Source organism: Mustela putorius, unplaced genomic scaffold (assembly GCF_011764305.1).
Source record: "Mustela putorius furo isolate JIRA1106 unplaced genomic scaffold, ASM1176430v1.1 tig00003988_pilon_pilon_pilon, whole genome shotgun sequence".
NCBI lineage: Eukaryota > Metazoa > Chordata > Mammalia > Carnivora > Mustelidae > Mustela > Mustela putorius.
In genome coordinates, this window is record NW_025422127.1 from 1,654,296 (window position 1) to 1,675,026 (window position 20,731).

The following is a 20,731-nucleotide window of genomic DNA, read 5'->3' on the forward strand; positions in this document are numbered from 1 at the left end:
AAACAAAAAACAAAAAACCCTGCCTAGAGGGAAAGCCAGGAAAGATTGGGAAGCGGGTGGCCAGGAGAGAAGGCCTGATCGGAGCCTTTAGACAATTGGAGGCCTAGCGGAGTTGGACAATACAGGAACTGTTCCTGGGCCCATGGGAAGGTGGGGACCATAGTACTCCAGCCCAGAGACAAGGGGAGCTTTTCTTACCTTGGCTTGGCCTGGAAATCCATAGGGCAGGGCCCACCACTTTCCAAAGAAATAAAAAAAGAATTATTTTTAACAAATGGAGGCAGTGAAAACTTGCTTAGATATTCTGTATGGAAGATAGGAGCGGTAAATAGATCTCATGCCAAAATGGGATAAAGACCCCCCACCCTCACATAGTTTGGGTAAGGTTTGACTGAGGTCAGGTGAAGGGTAGAGACCCAGAATAAGACCAAATGGGGCTTTGTGGGGTAAAAACACTGGAGCCACCCAGTCTAGTTTAAAAATAGTCCCATCTGTTTCTGGTTTCTATCTGCATGTACTACTCCCAGGATACCTTAGTAACCAGGGCTCCTGGGGTCATTTAGGGGGGCAGGTACTAAGGAGGGTGGCTGTGCTGGGAAATGGCAATGGGCTATGTATTGACAGATCCTTTCCTTATTCAAACAGTATGGCAGGTGGCAGTTGCTCTCTGAGTTGTTGATGGCAGTTAATATCCCCCATCCCTTCCTCAGTTACAATGCCTTAAGCCTTTAAGGCTTGGGAGGTGCTAGGAAAAGGAAAGTTCTTCTGGGGACACGAGCCTCGGTGTTCATCTCTTCCCGCTGCCTCCAAAAAGAACCACAGAGGTTTTAAATCCATTTTTAAGAGTCAGTAAGGCCAGGGACCCCCATAGCCAATCCTCAGTTCCTCCTGAGCTCATGGTTGATGTAGGGGAAACAACTCAGGTGTCTGATGGGACAGTGGATTTGGGGTAGAGAAAGTGATCCTGAGTTGTGCTTCCCCCATTGTATCTCCTGCTACCTCTTGCTTTCTTGTCTGGTTGATCACTCAGGTTACACCTGGGGTTGGAGATAGTGGGCTAAGTCAAGGTTGGTCATAAAAAAAGAAAAATGGCCTAAAGACTAAAAGTGGTCAAATACTGAAATACTGTTTGTGGACTTTAGAAACCACACGTTGATAAGCTTAATGTTGATTTTTTTTTTTTTGGCACAATTCTGGATTATTAAAAGAGATGGTTTATAAACATTTAGAGACAAATGTGATCATAGATACCAACATGAGTTCATCCCAGCCAAATCCTGACTGTTTTCTTTTTGCTGAGTATCTCTAAAGAGGTAGTTGGGAAACTGTAGACATTGTATGTTCTTTATTAACATAAGACCAGCTAAAGGCCACCAGGAATACACCTATAGCCAAATAAGCTGGGGTTAATGCTCACTGGAGTAGTGGAGAAAACATGGCACATGGGATCCATGGTGTGTCCTAGCAAGGGGCCATTAGAGAGGACTTTGAGGACTTGGACTTTGGTTGAGTGATTTGGGGAAAGGTTCAAGGGAGTGGGGCTTCACTCTGGATTGGGTGCTATCAGGGAAGCAGGGACACTTCTGTGATTGGGTATCTTTTTTTTTTTTTAAGGATTTTATTTATTTATTTGACAGATCACAAGTAGGCAGAGGGGCAGGCAGAGAGAGAGGAGGAAGCAGGTTCCCTGCTGAGCAGAGAGCCCGATGCGGGGCATGACCCTGGAATCACCACCTGAGCCAAAGGCAGAGGCTTTCTGAGCCACCCAGGCACCCCTGTGATTGGGTATCTTTATCTTATCCAGGAGAAGGGCAGACTAGAGTGAAGCTGAAGTTGGTGACAAAGCAGCAGTCACTCATTAGCTGGGAAAGGGGGATGGTTGCTATTTCATGATTTGCACACTGACCATATTTCGTATTTAAACAATTGTGAAATACGATCTTGCTTTTTGCTTCACTTCATCACAGTCACTGAGTTCCTTTGTGTGACATTGGTGTTTTGTGAGATTGTGTCCAGTAGGAGAACACCATTTCCCAGCAGTGACCCCAGCTCAGCCACTAACAGATCCGAAGCCCTGTCGTGCCAAGCCAGTTCCCAGATGGCAGGGCTGCTGTCCTGCTTCTCACCTAAGTCATTGTGGATAAGAGAATAATCATGACTCAGTTAATAGTCGAGTTTGGTGGAGTCAAAACTCAACATCTATGCCTAGTAAATGTTGATTAGTGCATTTTGTTAGAGAAACCTCTAGTCCTCTAGTCTCTAGTGATATACCCAAGAGCTATGTTCTGTTTTTAAAAAAAGAAAGGAAAGAAAAACTTGTGTAAAAATACAAGAAGCCCTATTATCAACAGTAACACAAGGAAGTACCAAGTACTCCTGAAAGTGCTGTAACGTGGATTCACTGAATTAATCCAAGAGATCAGTCTGGATCATTTGGATTCACCCTCCCCCTAAAAAATTGCTTGAGCCCACCCAAGGAAGAAATGCAGAGAACTGTATTAGCAGTAATTCACATGAAAACAGCACAGTACTTCCAGCTGATTACAAAAACAAGTCCTTCTCAGTCCTTCTAGTAGGCGATTCATATATATTAAGAGTCTGCTATATTCTAGGCACCTCTTGAGGAGCTCCATAAGGGTAACAGAACTGGAGTAATGCATTGTAAATAGAGCAGTTCTACCATGCCTGAGTAGCACCACTCCTAAATATTCTGTGTTCTAAATGTAATTTTTAAAGAGGCCCATTGATAAACCAGTGAGGTAGCAGGGGGAAAAAAGGGAAAAGACTGAGGGAAGACCTAATAGACATCTTCAAATATTTGAAGACCTCCCCAAAATTTCCTGTCTTGCTGCACAAGAGATAAACGGAGTTCCAGAAGACTAGTTATGTACTTAATAATATAAGCCAAGGCACTGTGCTAACACTTCACGTGCATCGTCTCACCGACAGTGGGTAGTATTCTCGAACCTGTTTTGTAGAGGAGAGAGCAGGCATACTGAGAGTCAGCTACCCAGGATTCTGCAACTAGTAAGGTTTGGAGCCAGGAGTTTATTCAAGGAGTCTTGACTCCAGACTTGACAGAAAATTCTAACGATAGAACTACTTTGCAGTAACTTTTGAGGAATAATAGAGGAAATTTCTTCAAATCTCGTTGTCCCTTCCATCTTGAGGAGAGAGCAAAGACTAGGTTACCACGTGTAACCCTCTGCTTCCCCTAGAACATACACGAAGTTTCCATACAGATGCAGATTGCAAATCCAGGAAGTTTCAGCGTTTTCCTCACTTACTTCTCTAATATAACGGCCATGCCCCCCCCCCCCATTACTTATTTACTGCTTATCGCCACCAGGTGGCACCTGGACAGCAGAATTGTCTCTGGGCAGGGACCCACCCTGTTTACTTCTGGTCCCTGCATTGCAGCTGCTGATCCTGTGGCTGCTGGGCCCCAGCTGGGAAGAGCTCTTCCTGAGGATGGGCTTTTGTCTTCCAGAGACCATCTTTAGTAGAAGGGTCTGATGATCGAGATAGGGTGAGAAAGTGGAGAAGCTTGGAAAGGAAACCCCATTGGTGGTGCTCTCCACCCCTAGTGAAGTGACCTGCTCCTTCTACTCTAGTACTTGACACATTTAAGTTTACAGAGAGGTTTCCCTCTAAGGAGGCTCCTTCATTTTCCTGCTGTAGTTCTGCTTCATCAGTTGATGAGCAGGTCACCCTTACCTCTTCCAAACTCGATGAGCTCCTTCCCACCTGCTTACCTCTGAGAACAGGGAAGATGTACACAGAGGATAGAAAGCTGTTCCCTATGTAGTTCTGCACACTGAAGGAAGCGCTCTAGATACTGTTAGCCTCAGGGAAGTAGAAAAGGGGAAGTGGGGAAAATTTAAGATTAAGGGGGTAAGGGGGTACGGCTGATCAGGGCTAGGTTTTGAACAGTGAAACAGTCTGATGAAATCTGTGCCCTGCAGAAGCAGATAATATTTATCAGCTGCAGATCTGGACTCTCCACCAATCAACCCTACTTCCCCTGCTGCACCAAACAGAAACACAAGCCCCACACAGAGTGCATTAAAAGATAATTGTTTTATGACCAACTCTTCCCTCCTGGGCTTCCAGTTTAGTTTCTAAGTCCCTGGACAACACTGGTAAGTGCAGTTAACTAGTAACAGTAGTTATCAGTATAACCTGCACTTCTCCCTTCTTAAACTTACACAGCACAACATGGAATTGCAGTAGTTCTCCATCTGACTGTATTCCGAACTTTTCCTTCTAACTCAGGCAAATAAGAAACAGAATTGTCTCATTACTCTTGTTTTCTCATTTTAATGTTCTAGCAGTTCCTCAGGGTCAGAAAATTCTTGGAAAATGTAATCAAACCCGTTGCAGCTGAGGCGCCCCCCTCCCCCCACCTTTTCCAAGCCAATTTGTCTTCTATGATAGAAATAACTACGTCTTGGAGAGTTCTAAAAAATAATAATAATAATAAAGCCTCACTTCCTAGTCATGCTATCTCTCTCTCCTCTTCCCTGAAGGCTGGATAATCTCAACTCTGTAATTCTCGTATTTTCCAGTTTTTTTTCTAGCTGCTGTCTTTGCACTGCACAAAGTAGAGGACGGGACAAGATAGCCAGGGTCGGTCATCGAACATTTTCATTCCACACAGGGTGTTTTCCTTTTCTTTTTTAAGGACAGCCAGGGAAACACTGAAGGCTAAGTAATGTACTCAAGAGTATAAAGACTAGGGAAAACTGACAAATGAACATGTAGGAATTCCAGACAAATCCTGCCAAACCGTGCGAATGGAGTGAAAGTAAATCTTGATCCTCCACAACCCCATCACTTCGCAACCCCAAGTCCGGGTAAAACAGTCATTGGCGGCGCGGCTCCGCATGACGTCATACCGCAGGCACTCCAATCCACGTGGGGGAGTGCCTGGTCCGCCTCTCCTTAAGCGGTACGTCACGCCTCCTTCTCTTTCTGACCAATCAAATGCCGCCCTTTAGCCTCTTTCCGACCTTTCCCGCCGTCCCAGACCGCCCATCTTGGCCCGCCGGTCTAATCAAGGAGGTCCTGCCTCTCCCGAACCCTACCGGCTCCCGGCGGAAGAGGGGCAGGGTTTCTATCTTTCGACTCCACCTTGGTCTGTGCAGCGAAGGCCAACCCGAGCGGTCAGATGAAGGGGGCGTGGCTTAGGGTCCCCTCCCCCAGCGTGGGGTTTACTGTTTGCAGGGGGCAGCTGGGCGCTAGACCTAGCAACCTCTCTGCAGGGTGTGGGTCGGGCGGGTCCTCCCAGCGGTGGCACCATGGAGCGCTCTCCTGCCGACGGCTCCAGTCCCAGCCTCGTGGACCAGCCCTCTACTCCCTCCGACCCTTCTGACCAGCCCCCCGCTGCTCACGCAAAGCCGGACCTGGGTTCTGGGAACCAACCTGCCAGCCCAGGCGCTGCGGGTGAGGCCATGGCGTTGCTGTCTTCGTTCGGGCGGCGGCTGCTGGTGCTGGTGCCGGTGTACCTGGCCGGCGCAGTGGGACTCAGCGTGGGTTTCGTGCTCTTCGGCCTCGCCCTCTACCTGGGCTGGCGCCGGGTCCGCGATGAGAAAGAACGGAGCCTTCGAGCAGCGCGGCAGCTGCTGGACGATGAGGAGCGGCTCACGGCGAAAACACTTTATATGAGTCATCGAGAACTACCTGCCTGGGTGAGCGAGCACCCTCAGTGCTACATAGCCGCCCTACTAGTCCCCCGTTTCTAGGGATCTTCTTCCTGTCCCTAAAGGCAGCTCCCCACCCTGGGACCGTGGGAGGGAGACTCCCCTCTCGCTCCGCTAGCCGCCTCCCTGCTGGGACGCGCCACTCTTGGGACCGAGTAGCCACTCTTCCCCCTCCCTCCTTTCCCCGCGTCCAGATCCCGATCCTTCTACAGAATCAGGACTTCTTCCTCTGCTCCTAGGCAAGCAGTAAGAACATCTGGGGAATCGGCCTCAGCCGTGGCTCTCCCTCCTAGCCATGCTCCTTGAGCGCTCCTCTCTTCTGGTGCCGCTCGCGCCTTCTGTTCCCGGACATCCCTGTTGCGGCTCAGAGGGTTCTCTAGTCTCTCCAGTCTTCCTTGAGACTTTTTCTTTTATTATTATTTTTTTTTTTTTCCTATTTATGGCCATAAGGTTCTCCCTTTTCCCGCTCTTATTCCTGGAGACCCGCAGGCACCCAACCTCAGGAGCACTGCTCAGGAGAGCCACCGCCCCCGACCGACCCCCGGCCCTCGCCTTCCAGCCCCAGGCGGTTGGGCCGCAGCACAGCAGAGGCGGCTGCGGGACGAAGGGCGGGGGTGCGGGGGGAGGGTAGTGAGACTGCTGCAGTGCCCGCAGCCCACACTCCACCGGCCCTGGTCGGCCCCACCCTTTTCCGGACTGTGCGCTGCGCTTGCTCGGTTGGGACCCGGACCCTAGGTCTGCACCCCCTCACCTCCTTCCTTCTCTCGGCCCTGCGGGGGCAGAGCCCGTTACCCGGCCCCTCCCTGCCTCCGCTTTGCTGCCCTTCCCAGCAGAGGTGCCAGTTTAGGGGGAGAATGGCAGAAGAGAAGAATCAAAGTTGACACTTGGCAGATAGGGCCATGGGCGCAGGCCCGCGGCTGGAGAGGGGAAAGGGGGGGGGGAAGTCCCAGGGGACGTGCAGCCCAGGCAGCAACTGTCTTTGTTCCTCCTACTCTTCGTCATAGAAAGCCATCTTCTTTCTGAAACAACTATCCCTCTTCCTCCCCAATACAAAGCACAGGTGTCCTTCTTTCCCATAAAAGGAGTCATACTGATAAAAAGAAGGAGGAAAAAAACAAAAACAAAAACCAGCTAGGGCCTAAATGACTCTGCTGGCCCCTCCCTAACTCTAGGAGCTGCTTCCCCTCTTCACCTTCTGGGTGTAGAAGCTCTAGTTCGAAGTGAGGTGGGAAGACTGCAAAAAGAAGCCAAGACTTCTCCAAATCCCAGGATTTCCTCCTTAAACTTACTTGTCAGGACCTCCCCCTCCAGAAAGAATGTGCCCTTCTCCTTCCCTCCCCCTCTGCTCCAGCAGCTGTCATCACTTCACATCCCCCAGCTGTCCACAAAACAACGTTGTGTGGCCCACACCCTGTCAGGGCCCCTCATCAGAACTCCGTACCCCTAAACCCTGTCTGTGGAGCAGTGAATGTTCTGGACATCCCAGCCTCTTCACACTGAACCCTGGGTGTGGGGAGGTCCTGCCACAGCTTTTGTTTTCTCTGTGGGCATGCGGCCCAGCATCTTGGTAGGAAACCACAGGTGGAAGGTGTGCTCATCTCTTCCTCTCCCTTCCTCACCTCTAGGTCAGCTTTCCGGATGTGGAAAAGGCTGAGTGGCTAAATAAGGTGAGCACTGGCTTTTTCTTGAGTGGGGAATGGGGTTTGTTTCTCTAGGCAGACCCTGTCACACTTCAGGTCTAGCCCCAGTGCTCTCTGTGGGAAGGATTCTGAAGGAACTTGTCTTTAGGGGGGGAAGATTAGGCTCTCCTGTGACAGGTTCCCTCTTCTTCCAGATTGTGGCCCAGGTCTGGCCCTTCCTGGGCCAGTACATGGAGAAGCTTTTGGCTGAAACTGTGGCCCCAGCTGTTCGAGGCTCTAACACCCATTTGCAAACATTTACATTTACACGAGTGGAACTGGGTGAAAAGGTATGTGTGTAGAAAAGAAAGTAATGGGAGGAAGGAGACAGGGCAGGGAAGGTGGGGGGCCCAGAAGAGGCTGAGATACTCCTCCCTTTCCCTCTTTTCTGTTAAGAATTCATCTCTCCTCAGCCATTGCGCATCGTAGGCGTCAAAGTTCACCCTGGTCGGAGCAAAGAACAGATCCTGTTGGATTTGAACATCAGGTAATACCGCTCATTCTTCCAGCCCCCTCTTCAGCAGGATCCTGGTCACTCTGACAGCTTTGTTCCCCCTTCCCCCATTTCAGCCCGGTACCAACCCTCTTTGTTCTCTTCCTTATCAACTGCCAGCTATGTAGGTGATGTGCAGATTGACGTAGAAGTGAAGAAATATTTCTGCAAAGCGGGAGTCAAAGGCATGCAGGTGGGGCAGATGTCAGGGGTCCCCATAATAGGGAGCCTTTGCCCTGAATTTCATCAGATATGGGGAAGTGGGAGGTTTGGAAAAACCAAGGCTGGGAAAGTTTGGGACCAAAAGAAGGCGTTTTGGGGGCGCCTGGGTGGTTCAGTGGGTTAAAGCCTCTGCCTTCGGCTCAGGTCGGATCCCAGGGTCTTGGGATCGAGCCCCGCATTGGGCTCTCTGCTTGGTGGGGAGCCTGCTTCCTCCTCTCTCTCTGCCTGCCTCTCTGCCTACTTGTGATCTCTCTCTGTCAAATAAATAAAGTCTTTAAAAAAAAAAAAGGCGTTTTTTGGAGAAATGGTCTGTTCTTCTCCTCTTGCCCCAGCTACATGGTGTTTTACGGGTGATTCTTGAGCCTCTCATGGGGGACCTTCCTATCGTGGGAGCTGTGTCGATGTTCTTCATCCGACGCCCGGTAAGGGAAAACATTGAGGGTCATGGGGGAGCAGGGAAACCAGAGAAGATTGGGAGGGAGAAGGTGGCCAGCTCTGGGGCTTGGGGGAGGAAAGCCTGAGGGGTCTGGCAACTGTTGGATGGGTGTGACCATGCCACCAGGTGCTCTTTCCTGACCCTGCTGCTCTTTCCTTCCAGACCTTAGATATCAACTGGACGGGGATGACCAATCTGCTGGATATCCCAGGACTCAGGTGTCAAGGATTTATTTTTATGTATTTATTTATTTTTAAGATTTTATTTGACAGAGAGAGATCACAAGTACACAGAGAGACAGGCAGAGAGAGAGAGAGGGAAGGGGGCTCCCTGCTGAACAGAGAACCCGATCCCAGGACCCTGAGATCATGATCTGAGCCGAAGGCAGAGGCTTAACCCACTGAGCCACCCAGGCACCCGGATTTATTGAGCACCTAAATGTTCCAGCCCTGGGCTTCAGGTTTTCGGGATACAAAACAGTAAAAGAGGGGTGCCCGGGTAGCTCAGTCATTAAGCATCTGCCTTCAGCTCAGGTCATGATCCCAGGGTCCTGGGATCCAGCTCCTCATCGAGTTGCCTGCTCCTCAGGAAGCCTGCTTCTCCCTCTCCCACTCCCCCTGCTTGTGTTCCCTCTCTCGCTGTCTCTCTCTCTCTCTGTCAAATAAATAAGTAAAATATTAAAAACAACAAAAAACAGTAAAAGATGCAGCCAGTACCCTCCAGGAGCCTTGATCATCCTAGCTGGAGAGATGACAAATACCCCTGAGAAGCTCCATACTGTGATTTTCTCCTGTGGGGGAGCATGCAGGGTAGAGTGAAGAGGGCTGCAGGCTTCTCCGTAGGGGTAAACAGAAAAAGAAGAGCTGAGATGGCAGTGAAGGTTCAGAGCAGTAGGTGAGGAATTGGGATAAAAGAGTAGCAAAAAGCTATTTTTTTCTTAAGATTTCATTTATTTATTTGACAGAGACACACCAAGAGAGGGAACACAAGCAGGAGAAGTGGGAGAGGGAGAAGCAGGCTTCCCTCTGAGCAGGGAGCCTGATGCGGGGCTCGATCCCAGGACCCTGGGATCATGACCTGAGCCAAAGGCAGACGCTTAACCACTGAGCCACCCAGACACCCAAAAAATGATTTTCAAGAAAGGATGTCCCTCTAGCTTTAGGCATCTCTTAGTTGTGGGAAACAGCTGGGGCTGGGGTTATATTGGAAGTTGGAGCCACACTCACCTCCTTTTCTGCTCCCTCATCCAGCTCCCTCTCTGACACCATGATCATGGATTCTATCGCTGCCTTCCTTGTGTTGCCCAACCGATTATTGGTGCCCCTTGTGCCTGACCTTCATGATGTGGCCCAGTTGCGTTCCCCTCTGCCCAGGGTATGGCCTCTCCCCCATCTGACAGATCATCCTCTGAGGAACCTCGTGCTGGGTCCTTGGTTTCTCATGATCTGATTCCTCTGCACAGGGCATTATCCGGATTCACCTGCTGGCTGCCCGAGGTCTGGGCTCCAAGGACAAATATGTGAAGGGCCTGATTGAGGGCAAGTCAGACCCCTATGCATTGGTGCGAGTGGGCACCCAGGCGTTCTGCAGTCAAGTCATTGATGAGGACCTCAACCCCCAGTGGGGAGAAACTTACGAGGTGGGAGAGCTGAGGAGTGGGGCTGTCAGATGGGGGTGGGGGTATCCTGGGGGCCGTGAGAGAAGATGCTCATCAGATGATCCTCACAGTGTAGCTGGTGAGACCTTTCTCCCTGTGTGTGCTTCAGGTGATGGTACACGAGGTTCCAGGGCAGGAGATTGAGGTGGAGGTGTTTGACAAGGATCCAGACAAAGATGACTTTCTGGGCAGGTGAGATTGTGTGTGTTAGGATTCTAAAGCTTCAGTGCTACCAGGGTTGCAGAGGTCATTATAATGCTTTTCCAGGCCCGAGAACTGTGTATCATTTTCCTTCCCAACTTCCCCACCCCTTTGCCTCTACCACACACGCACCTGAACACACACATAAGTATCTATAGATTATAAGAAGGGAGTGTGAGAGTCGCCATTTATTTCTAGGTGGGTGAGTGGAAGGCCAATGACATGCTCCTAATTTCTACTCTCTCCTTTTTCTCTACTCACTGTCACCCCTCCCTGCCCCCTCCAGGATGAAGCTGGACGTGGGGAAGGTGCTGCAGGCTGGAGTACTGGACGATGTAAGTTGAGAGCAGAGGAAGAGGGTGGCCTCACCTACTGGGGTGACAGGAGTTGCTACATTGGTGGGGAAAGGGTTGTGTGAATATCTGATCTGCTAGACCTCACTTTCTTCTGCTTCTCCCTCCAGTGGTTTCCTCTGCAAGGTGGGCAAGGCCAAGTTCACTTAAAGCTAGAATGGCTGTCACTTTTGCCAAATGCAGAAAAACTAGAGCAGGTAACCAACATGGGAAACAGGAAGCTGGAAATACAGGTGACATGAGGGCAAAGGTCTGACTACTCCCACCCCCCCCTTCCCTCCAGGTTCTGCAGTGGAATCGAGGAGTCTCCTCCCGCCCAGAGCCCCCATCGGCTGCCATCTTAGTTGTCTATCTGGATCGGGCCCAGGATCTCCCCGTGAGTGTGGATTCTAAGGGCAACTGAACAGGAAGCTCTGGATGTAGCTTTCCCAGCCCAGCTCTTGCCCCCGCCCCACTCAGCTGCAGAAGCAGCAGCATGTAACACAAGGGTTCCAAGGAGGGGATCACAGCCACCTCGGAAAAGATTGAGAGCCTACCTTCCTTCACTGAGACAAAACCAAAAATACCCAAGATGGTGACTTCTGAATTCTACTCCCACAGCTAAAGAAGGCGAACAAGGAACCCAACCCCATGGTACAACTGTCAATTCAGGATATGACCCAGGAGAGCAAGGTGAGGGCCAGGACGGCATTGTGGGAGATTTTGTGTGCATGTACGCATGCACATCTGGTTGGGAGGGCTGTTCTATTTTAGGAAGGTGTCTCCCCTTTGGGCTGCCTGCAGAGGGTAAGGCTTTCTGGAGAAACAGGACTGGTACTGCGGCACATATCCTTACTCCCATCCTGTGCCCCTCCAGGCTGTCTACTGTACCAATAGCCCGGTGTGGGAGGAGGCTTTCCGGTTTTTCCTACAAGACCCTCGAAGCCAGGAGCTCGATGTACAGGTGAGATAATCACCTACTGAGCCTCTTCTAAATACCATTCTGCCTTCCCAGGTCTGCATCAAGTCTCTCTCTCTCCCCTTTGATTATATTCCAGTCTGTCTACCTAGACTCTCCATCTCCATGCTCCCTGCTCTTCCCCAGTGATCTCCCTAGAATCATTTTTTTTTTAAGGATTTTATTTATTTGATAGAGACACAGCAAGAGAGGGAACATAAGCAGGGGGAGTGGGAGAAGGAGAAGCAGGCTTCTGGCAGAGTAGGGGGCCCGATGTGGGGCTGGATCCCAGGATCCTGTGATCTTGACCTGAGCTGAAGGCAGATGCTTAATGTTTGAGCCACGCAGGCGCCCCAGAATCATTATTTTTTAAGATTTTATTTTGGAGTGTGTGCGTATGCAAATGGGGGGAGAGGCAGAGAGAGAGAGAGAACCTCAATGAAACTCCCCGCTGAGTGTAGAGCCTGGTGCAGGGCTTGATCCCAGGACCCTGAGGTTGTGACCAGAGCCAAAACAAAGAGTAGGTCAACCGACAGCTACTCAGGCACCACTCTACAATCATTTTGTTTTCCTTACGATTTTATGTATTTATTTGACATAGATCACAAGTAGGCAGAGAGGCAGGCAGAGAGAGAGGAGAAAGCAGGTTCCCCATCAAGCAGAGAGCCCGATGCAGGGCTTGATCCCAGGACCCTGGGATCATGACCTGAGCCGAAGGCAGAGGCTTAGCCCACTGAGCCACCCAGGCACCCCTAGAATCATTCTTTATAGGAGTGCCTGGCTGGCTCAGTTGAAGAGCGTGCAACTCTTGATCTTGAGGATAGGAGTTCAAGCCCTATGTCAGGTATGGAGATTACTTAATAAGCTTTTTTAAAAAAGATTTTAGGGGGACGCCTGGGTGGCTCAGTTGGTTGGACGACTGCCTTCGGCTCAGGTCATGATCTTGGGAGTCCCGGGATCGAGTCCCATATCGGGCTCTCAGCTCCACGGGGAGCCTTCTTCTCTCTCTGACCTTCTCCTTGCTCATGCTCTGTCTCACTTTCTCTCTCTCAAATAAATAAATATTAAAAAAATAGGGGCGCCTGGGTGGCTCAGTGGGTTAAAGCCTCTGCTTTCAGCTCAGGTCATGATCCCAGGGTCCTGGGATCGAGCCCCACATCGGGCTCTCTGCTCCTTGGAGAGCCTGCTTCCTCCTCTCTCTCTGTCTGCCTCTCTGCCTGCTTGTGAGCTCTGTCTGTCAAATAAATAAATAAATCTTTAAATCTTAAAAAAAAAAAAAAAGATATGTCTCCAAAAATAAATAAATAAATATTAAATAAATAAATAAATAAATAAGATTTTAGGGAGCCTGCTCCCCTACCCCCACTTGCCTCTCTGCTTACTTGTGATCTCTGTCAAATAAATAAAATCTCTTAAATAAAATTTTTAAAAAAGATTTTATTTAGAGAGAATAAGAGCAAGAGTGGAGGGGGGAGTGGCAAATAGGGAGAAGCAGACTCCTCACTGAGCAAGGAGCCGCACGTGAGACTTGATCCCAGGACCTGAGCAGAAGGCAGACACTTAACCAACTGAGTCACCCATGTGCCCTAGATTCATTCTTTATAACTGAGAGTTGTATACTTAAAATGAGTGATTTTTATGGCAAATAATGAATGCCTCATTGAAATTATTGAGTATGACCCTGTTTTCCACTTCACTACATCCCCTCTTCCTGTGCCTCTAGGTGAAGGACGACTCCAGGGCTCTGACATTAGGGGCACTGACCCTGCCTCTGGCTCGCTTGCTGACTGCCCCCGAACTCACCTTGGACCAGTGGTTCCAGCTCAGCAGCTCTGGCTCAAACTCCAGGCTCTACATGAAATTGGTTATGAGGGTATGGAGACAGAGAAAATGCTGGAGGTGGTGAGGGGCCTTATAGATTCCTTGGTATGAAGAATAAAGAAGAGGAATCTTCTAAGATCTAATGAGCTAGTGTATGTGGAAGCATCTAGCAGGCACACAAAAACATCTGTTGACCAGACTGGGGAAGAAATGGTGTTTGAGTAGGATGAGTGTGGCAGGAACCCTCTAGAGATGAGCCCAGCCAAGGCATGGACTGGTTTCTCCTGTCCCAGCCTCTGCTCTGCCCCCAACCCCACATCCCTTGCCTGCTGGTGCTAGCTGCACTTCTTTGATTGGACAATACACCACTCTCCCTAGATCTTGTACTTGGATTCATCAGAAGTGCACTTTCCCACTGTGCCTGGAACTCCTGGGGCTTGGGACCTGGATGAGAGCCCCCAGACAGGCAGCAGCGTGGATGTCCCACCTCGACCTTCTCACACCACTCCTGAGAGTCACTTTGGGATGGAGGTGAGTCTAGATCTAGAAAGGACGAAGTAGGATCTGTTGCCTAAGCATGTGCAAAAGCCTGTTTCGGGCTGGTTTTAATAGGTCTCTCTCTACCTACCGTCTGGTGCCTCTGTCCCTTTTGCAGAATGTGCTTCGGATCCATGTATTAGAGGCCCAGGATCTGATCGCCAAAGACCGTTTCCTGGGGGGACTGGTGAAGGGCAAGTCAGACCCCTATGTCAAACTAAAGCTGGCAGGACGAAGCTTCCGGAGCCGTGTTGTTCGGGAAGATCTCAATCCCCGCTGGAATGAGGTTTTTGAGGTCAGAACTGCACAGCCAGGACTCCTCCAAGTCCCTTCTCCTTCTTCCCTCTAGCTCTGAGAGTGGTCTGAAAGCCCACTGGGGTTCAGGTGGTTGAGGGTGAGGTTCCCAGTCATTTGAAGAAGAAAAAGAATCCGACTTCACACTGTTTTCTCCCTCTAGGTGATTGTTACGTCAATTCCAGGCCAAGAGCTAGACATTGAAGTTTTTGACAAGGACCTGGACAAGGATGACTTTCTGGGCAGGTGAGAGGATAGGAGTCCGGAGGGGAAGACAAAGGTTTTGAGGAGATGGACACTTGGCTGTGGCCACTGGCCTCTTGTTTTAATTTTTCTCTTCTCTAGGTGCAAAGTGAGTCTCACCGCAGTCCTGAACACAGGCTTCCTCGATGAGGTGAGCAAGGAATTACAAGCCATAATCCCTCCTATCTTGACCCATGTCTCAATCTCCTAGTCCCTCTGTCCCCCATCCCCAAGGCTTAAGCCTGCCTATGCCCACAGTGGCTGGCCCTGGAGGACGTGCCCTCTGGCCGCCTGCACTTGCGTCTGGAACGTCTGACACCCCAGCCCACGGCTGCCGAGTTAGAGGAGGTAGGGACGGGACTCCAGGTGGGTCGTGGCCAACGTTCCCATCCGTCTCCCAGGCGTGGCCGGGACACGGCGCATCCAAAACGGGTCCCTCAGCCCGCGTGTCCTCCCTCAGGTGCTGCAGGTGAACAGTCTGATCCAGACGCAGAAGAGCGCAGAGCTGGCGGCGGCCCTGCTGTCTGTGTATCTGGAGCGGGCGGACGAGCTGCCGGTGAGAGCCACTCCCCGCACCCCATAGCTCCCTGGCCCTTCCTCCGCCTCCCTCAGGTTTGGATGCTCCAGGAGATATTTGGAATAATAAATTCCAAATTCCTCTTTCCCAGGGTGGTGCTGGGGTGGGAAGAATGGTCTGTTGAAGGCCAGGAGGGTAGTGGCTGTCAAGTGACCATGGGGATGTGATCTGGGAGGGGAGCAGGAGATCTGCCTCACTAGGTCTCTCAGCTCAAGACCGTATTTAATAGTCAATGCACTGTTCTCTCTCCAGCTCCGGAAAGGGACCAAGCCTCCCAGCGCTTACGCTACTCTCACTGTCGGAGACACTTCTCATAAGACGAAGGTATTAGGAAATGCTGCAGGGCTGTTTGGGAGGGCTGAGAAACGCAGAGGAGAACGTTCCAAGCACTGACCTTAACCCCTCATCTCCACCAGACAATTGCCCAAACCTCAGCCCCTGTCTGGGATGAGACTGCCTCCTTTCTCATCAAGAGACCACACACCGAGAGCCTGGAGCTGCAGGTACCATAAATTCATTCTGTGAACATTTTGCTACTGCGGGCAAGTCACTGAACCAGGCATAGGGAGAAAAGATTTAGTTCCTATCTTTACGTAGCTCACACTCCCTTTGGGGAGAGTAACCAAGGAAAACTTCCAGACTGACAAACTGCTGAGGTAGAAGGCACTGTGGGGAAGAGGGCTTCTACCTCAGATGAGAGGAAAAGGTGGAGGTAGTAGTAGCGGTAGCCCTAGATGACCCCTGAGCTTAAGGGGAAACAGGATGTGACCAAGAAGAGAAGGAATAGTCTCAGGCTGAGAAGGGAATGAGGACCAAGAAGGCAAACTGTAGATCACAGAGGCAGACAGGAGCAGGATCAAAAGGGCTCTTGACTCTTATGCTAAGAATGTGGATTTACCCTAAAGGCATAGGGGAATCTTTGAAGGAGTGAGGGGTGACATACCCAGATTTGCACTTTACAAAGGTCGTGCTGATGGCAGGGTGAAGGGTGGACTGAAGGAAGACGGTGCTGGAGGCAGGGAGGTCAGCTAACAGGCTATGAAGCAAGACCTGACGAAGGGCAGTGGTATTTAGTGGTGGTTATTTTGACATGGGAGAAGGAACAAAGAACAGCCTAGACACGAACTCCTGGATTTTTAGCCTGGGGCAGCGGGACAGAGAAGGGAGCCATTGTCAACACAGGGAATGGCCAAAGCAGGAGTGCTTGAATCTGAGACCTCTGAGATCATCCAAGGGGAAACAGCTATCCAGAAGGCAGATCTGTGGCCCGCTATGGGGTTCTCACCGCTCCTTCGTTTGAGCACCAAGCACACCTAGCACCTGTAGTCCCGGGTGTGCAGGAGCACCCTGAGGGCCTACGGAGAGTGAGAAGACAAAGGAGGGACATGCTGAGCATGGCAGCAATGACAGAGCAGACAGAGGAAGAGGAGCCCTGCAAAGGGCCTGAGGTGTAACAGGGGCAATGGGGTGTTTGCCAGGAGAGAAGGGGGTATGGAAGCCAAAGAAGAGTGTCTGAAAAGATAGGAAGTGGCCAGATGTTACCGAGAAAATGAAATGAGATGACTGAGAATGACTGACGTTGAGGTAACAGAGTAGAGCAACTTTAGTGGCAAGCACGGAGTAGAAACTAGATTTCAGGGGGTTCAAGGGCGAACAAAGGTAAAGAGGTATGGGAGCAGGGAGAGGGTGGTAGAGGTAATACAGGGGTGCTTTTCCTCTTCTGGAGTGTGAGTCAAAGAGCCTCTAAAGTTGATAAGGTAATAAGTTGAGAATTACATGAACAGAAATCAAGAGACCTTAAAATAGTCTAACTGTTAACAACACTAGCAGAGGTAGAGAAGATAAGTCAATGAGCTCCATTCCTTACCTTGCACTGCAGGGAATCAGGAGATACAAAAGCTGGCAAACAGTGATAAGAGAGATCTAGGCATATTAGCTAGAATTATTCTGGAACTCAGAAGACAGGAAGGGTTTGTGGGTCATTACATCTGGAGTGTGGAAATGGAGGTTAGGTGGGCAGGAACCCTGTAATTCCATTTTTGCTGTTCTTTTTCTCCACGCTGTGCAGCAGCTATGGCCCTGGGGTGTAATTTGTGAAAGTTCAGGAAATAGAGAGGCCACAGTCTAGTCTGGCTAGGAAAGGAAGGGAAGTGGGGCCAGCAACATGGCTGCCATGTGGCCATCACAAAGTGGAATCTCTCTCCAAAACCACCCAAGTGTTTGAACCTAGAACACCAGGGTTAAATCATCTGCCTCTTGATTCCATAGGTCCGGGGTGAAGGGACAGGCACACTGGGCTCGTTCTCCCTTCCCCTCTCGGAGCTACTCGGAGCTGACCAGCTCTGCCTGGACCGTTGGTTTACACTTAACAATGGTCAAGGGCAGGTGCTATTGAGAGCACAGCTGGGGGTGAGTAGCAGGAGGTGACGGGCCAAGGCGGGGACAGAGACCGGGGGCTGTGTTCTCATAGTCAGGGAGCTGAGCTAGATTCGGCCCAGCTCGCAGCTCTCTTGCCTCCCCAGATCCTGGTGTCCCAGCATTCGGGCGTGGAAGCACACAGCCATAGCCACAGCTCCTCCTCTCTGAGTGAAGAACCGGAGCTCTGGGGGGGACTCCCTCACAGCACCACCTCTGCCCCGGAGCTGCGGCAGCGCCTGACACATGGGGACAGGTGAGGGGCTAGGCCAGAAAGACCATGTGAGCTCAGGAGTACGAAGGCTCCCGGGGCACTATCTCCGTTTCTCCCCACAGTGCGCTGGAGGCTCCAGCTGGGCCCCTAGGCCAGGTGCGACTGACCGTCTGGTACTACAGCGAAGAGCGAAAGCTGGTCAGCATTGTTCACAGCTGCCGGTGAGACCCTGTCCGCCCTCCCCTCCTGCCCCCCTGGTCCTCCTCCCCTTGGGCTGCCTTCTTACCTTCAGCTTCTTGTGCAGGGCCCTTCGACAGAATGGACGGGAAGCCCCCGACCCCTACGTGTCACTGTTGCTACTGCCAGACAAGAACCGGGGTACCAAGCGGAAAACCTCGCAGAAGAAGAGGACCCTAAACCCTGAATTCAATGAACGGTCAGTCAGTAGGCATTCAGGTGGAGAGAAGGGCGGCTCAGGAAGGAACCCCTTCCCCTAATGCCCAGTGTTCCCCTCCCCCCAGACTTGAGTGGGAACTGCCCCTAGATGAGGTCCTGAGGCGAAAGCTGGATGTCTCTGTGAAGTCTAATTCCTCCTTCATGTCAAGGGAGCGTGAGCTGCTGGGGAAGGTAAGAGGGTGAGGGTGAGCCAGGCGAAGGTAAGGCTTGGAAGCTGCTGGGAGCAAGGCCATCCTCCCTCAGGGCCCTGGGGAGGAAGCACCGCAGGTGACACTACTATACATGTGACCTGATCCCCACGGCACTGGTTTGGAGCAGGAGTGTGGAACTATGGGACGTGGTCTTTGGAGATCTCAAAGTAACATCCGCACCCCCACACACATCTCCTCCAATGCAGGTGCAGCTGGACCTTGCTGAGATAGACCTTTCCCAGGGAGCGGCCCAGTGGTAAGTACCCAATGGGCTGGGGGTGGGTCTGGCTGTGTAAGCCAGAGAAATCCCAGTCCTGGGCAGGGAGAAGAGCATGCCTTCTGAGGTAAGAACCATTGATTCTCTGCAGTCCAAGAGCCCTTGGCTCATGCTTCATTTCTTGGAGGACACAAGTCCCCTTTCTACCTGAGCCTTCTCTGCTTCTTCCCCAGGTATGACCTCATGGATGACAAGGAAAAGGGCGGCTCCTAAGAGCCAAAGATTCCCAGCCTGACCACAGTTTCCATGCCTTGCCCCTCACTGCATCACCACCTTGATGTGATGAGCCTAAAGCTAGGGCCCGAGGGCAGAGCCTGTGCCCCTCAGCCCTCTCACCTCCCAGGCCCATGCTGGAGCCTTTGCTTGACCAAAGAGGAGGACCATGTCACCCTTTACTGCATGGCCTTGATCCTTCTGGGCTCCTGGGGCAGAGACCTGAGCTGGCTGTTTCCCGCTCTGCCTGCACCTTATCCTCCTTTGTCCCTCTGCCTCAGGGCCTTCTGTACCTGTGCCTGGCCACTAGCAGCACTAGCAGTGGCCTTCGCTTATGCCAAATACAGCTTCTGGAAAGACCTTTTCTCCTCAAGCGGACAGCCACCTTCTTCCCTACCGTGAACAGTCAGGGAGGGCAAACATGTGGGTGGGAAGGAAGACGGGCTAACCATTCAAGCCAAGAGCCTCTGGGACTAGTGCATGTCATCAGCATACGGTGACCCAGACCCCCAAGTCCAGTTCTGCCCCCACTTCTCAAGTCTGTCCCGAAAATCACACCTGCTGCGATGACCAGGGCCAGTCTCTTGATGCACTCTGGGAACCAGAACGCTTGGCCACTACTTGGAAGATGTGGAGAGAACCTCTGTCTTAGGGCTTCTGGCTGGCGCCGTGCAGCCTTGGAGGACGGGAGGCAGCAGGGCCAGTATCGGTTCAGGTACCTAGGCTGTTAACTCACCGACTAGAACCAAATCTCTTGGTTTTGCACCAACTCTGCCAACCCACTGTACCTTATATTAAACATTATACTCAAACCAGCTGTGGCTCTTTTCTTTAAGGAAAGGGAATTTAGCCTACCATTATTATTTGCCAATGTCGTGGTACGTAGAGAAAATCCTTAAGACCCCACCAAAAAAACTGAGAACTAAAAGTTAAGTAAAATTGTAGGATACAAAGTCAACATACAAAAATCTGTATGTTGCATTTCTATACACCAATAGCTATTAGATAAAACCCATTTACAGGTGCTTCAAAGAGAATAAAATACCTACAAATAAATTTAACCAAGGAGGTGAAAGATCCATACAGTGAAAACTATATGGTATTTAGGAAAGGAACTGAAGATACAGAAGCCATTCCATGCTTAGGGACTGCAAGTATTGTTAAAATGTCCACACTTCCCAGAACAAACTACAGAGTCAATGCGATCCCTATCAAAAATCCAATGGCATCTTTCACAGAAACAAACAATCCCAAAATCTGTATGGAACCACAAAAGTCCCCGAACAGTCAAAGCAATCTTGAGAAAGAACAAAGCTAGAGGCATCATACTCCTTGACCTCCAACTATATTATAAAGCTATAGTAATCAAAATGGTATGGTGTTGGCATAGAAACACTCAACAACAGAAAGCCCAGAAACAAACCCTTTCAGGCTTCCCCTGCTACCTGAAAGTACAGTGTTCCTATGAAACCTTTGATAGATTGAATATAAAGCAAAAAAATCAATTACTGTTAGTTTAGATGGAGAAATTTTCGAGAATTCCGAGACCCTCAAAATAATCTCTTTAGGCGTCTCTGACACTTGAGGACACATCTTGCTAAAGGACGCACAAAATAAATTCAAATAAGATGCACACAGTTCAAAGCTATGGCATTCAGATGCTGTGCGTATGCCAAGGGAAGAAGCTTGGGGGGCCACTTTCCCGGCGTGGGGTGCTCACAGCCTCTATGTTGGCTCACTGCAACAAAAGCTTAATGTCCTTTTTGCTTTTCAGTCTCCTCAGTAAAAGCAAAAATCCCCTTTGGATTTCTTT

At 50.6% G+C, this 20,731-nt stretch overlaps 1 protein-coding gene across 2 annotated transcripts; it reads left to right on the top strand.

The window, feature by feature from the left end:
- Positions 1 to 4,881: 4,881 nt before the first annotated feature.
- Positions 4,882 to 19,733, top strand: ESYT1 (extended synaptotagmin 1). Of its 2 annotated transcripts, XM_004773090.3 has the most exons (31): positions 4,889 to 5,690; positions 7,328 to 7,369; positions 7,537 to 7,671; positions 7,795 to 7,868; positions 7,995 to 8,067; positions 8,429 to 8,518; positions 8,695 to 8,750; positions 9,783 to 9,906; positions 9,995 to 10,171; positions 10,299 to 10,381; positions 10,677 to 10,725; positions 10,854 to 10,940; positions 11,027 to 11,119; positions 11,344 to 11,415; positions 11,600 to 11,686; positions 13,404 to 13,553; positions 13,880 to 14,032; positions 14,157 to 14,333; positions 14,496 to 14,578; positions 14,678 to 14,726; positions 14,834 to 14,923; positions 15,036 to 15,131; positions 15,405 to 15,476; positions 15,569 to 15,655; positions 17,421 to 17,561; positions 17,675 to 17,823; positions 17,904 to 18,002; positions 18,086 to 18,217; positions 18,303 to 18,408; positions 18,635 to 18,684; positions 18,879 to 19,733. In XM_004773090.3, exons 1-31 carry the CDS (start codon positions 5,301 to 5,303, stop codon positions 18,916 to 18,918), a joined length of 3,306 nt encoding a protein of 1,101 aa, XP_004773147.1. In that variant the 5' UTR covers positions 4,889 to 5,300; the 3' UTR covers positions 18,919 to 19,733. The 2 variants fall into 2 exon arrangements, with proteins under 2 accessions (XP_044927784.1, XP_004773147.1); XM_045071849.1 differs by lacking the exon at positions 17,421 to 17,561 and having other exon boundaries at positions 4,882 to 5,690.
- Positions 19,734 to 20,731: the final 998 nt, after the last annotated feature.

Bases quoted from the DNA above. Each gene is read 5' to 3' on its own strand.
- ESYT1 (XM_004773090.3), top strand. From the start codon at position 5,301: ATGGAGCGCTCTCCTGCCGACGGCTCCAGTCCCAGCCTCGTGGACCAG. The intron at 10,726-10,853 runs GTAAGTTGAGAG...TTCTCCCTCCAG, and splicing joins AGGCTGGAGTACTGGACGAT to TGGTTTCCTCTGCAAGGTGG. The intron at 14,579-14,677 runs GTGAGAGGATAG...TCTCTTCTCTAG, and splicing joins AAGGATGACTTTCTGGGCAG to GTGCAAAGTGAGTCTCACCG.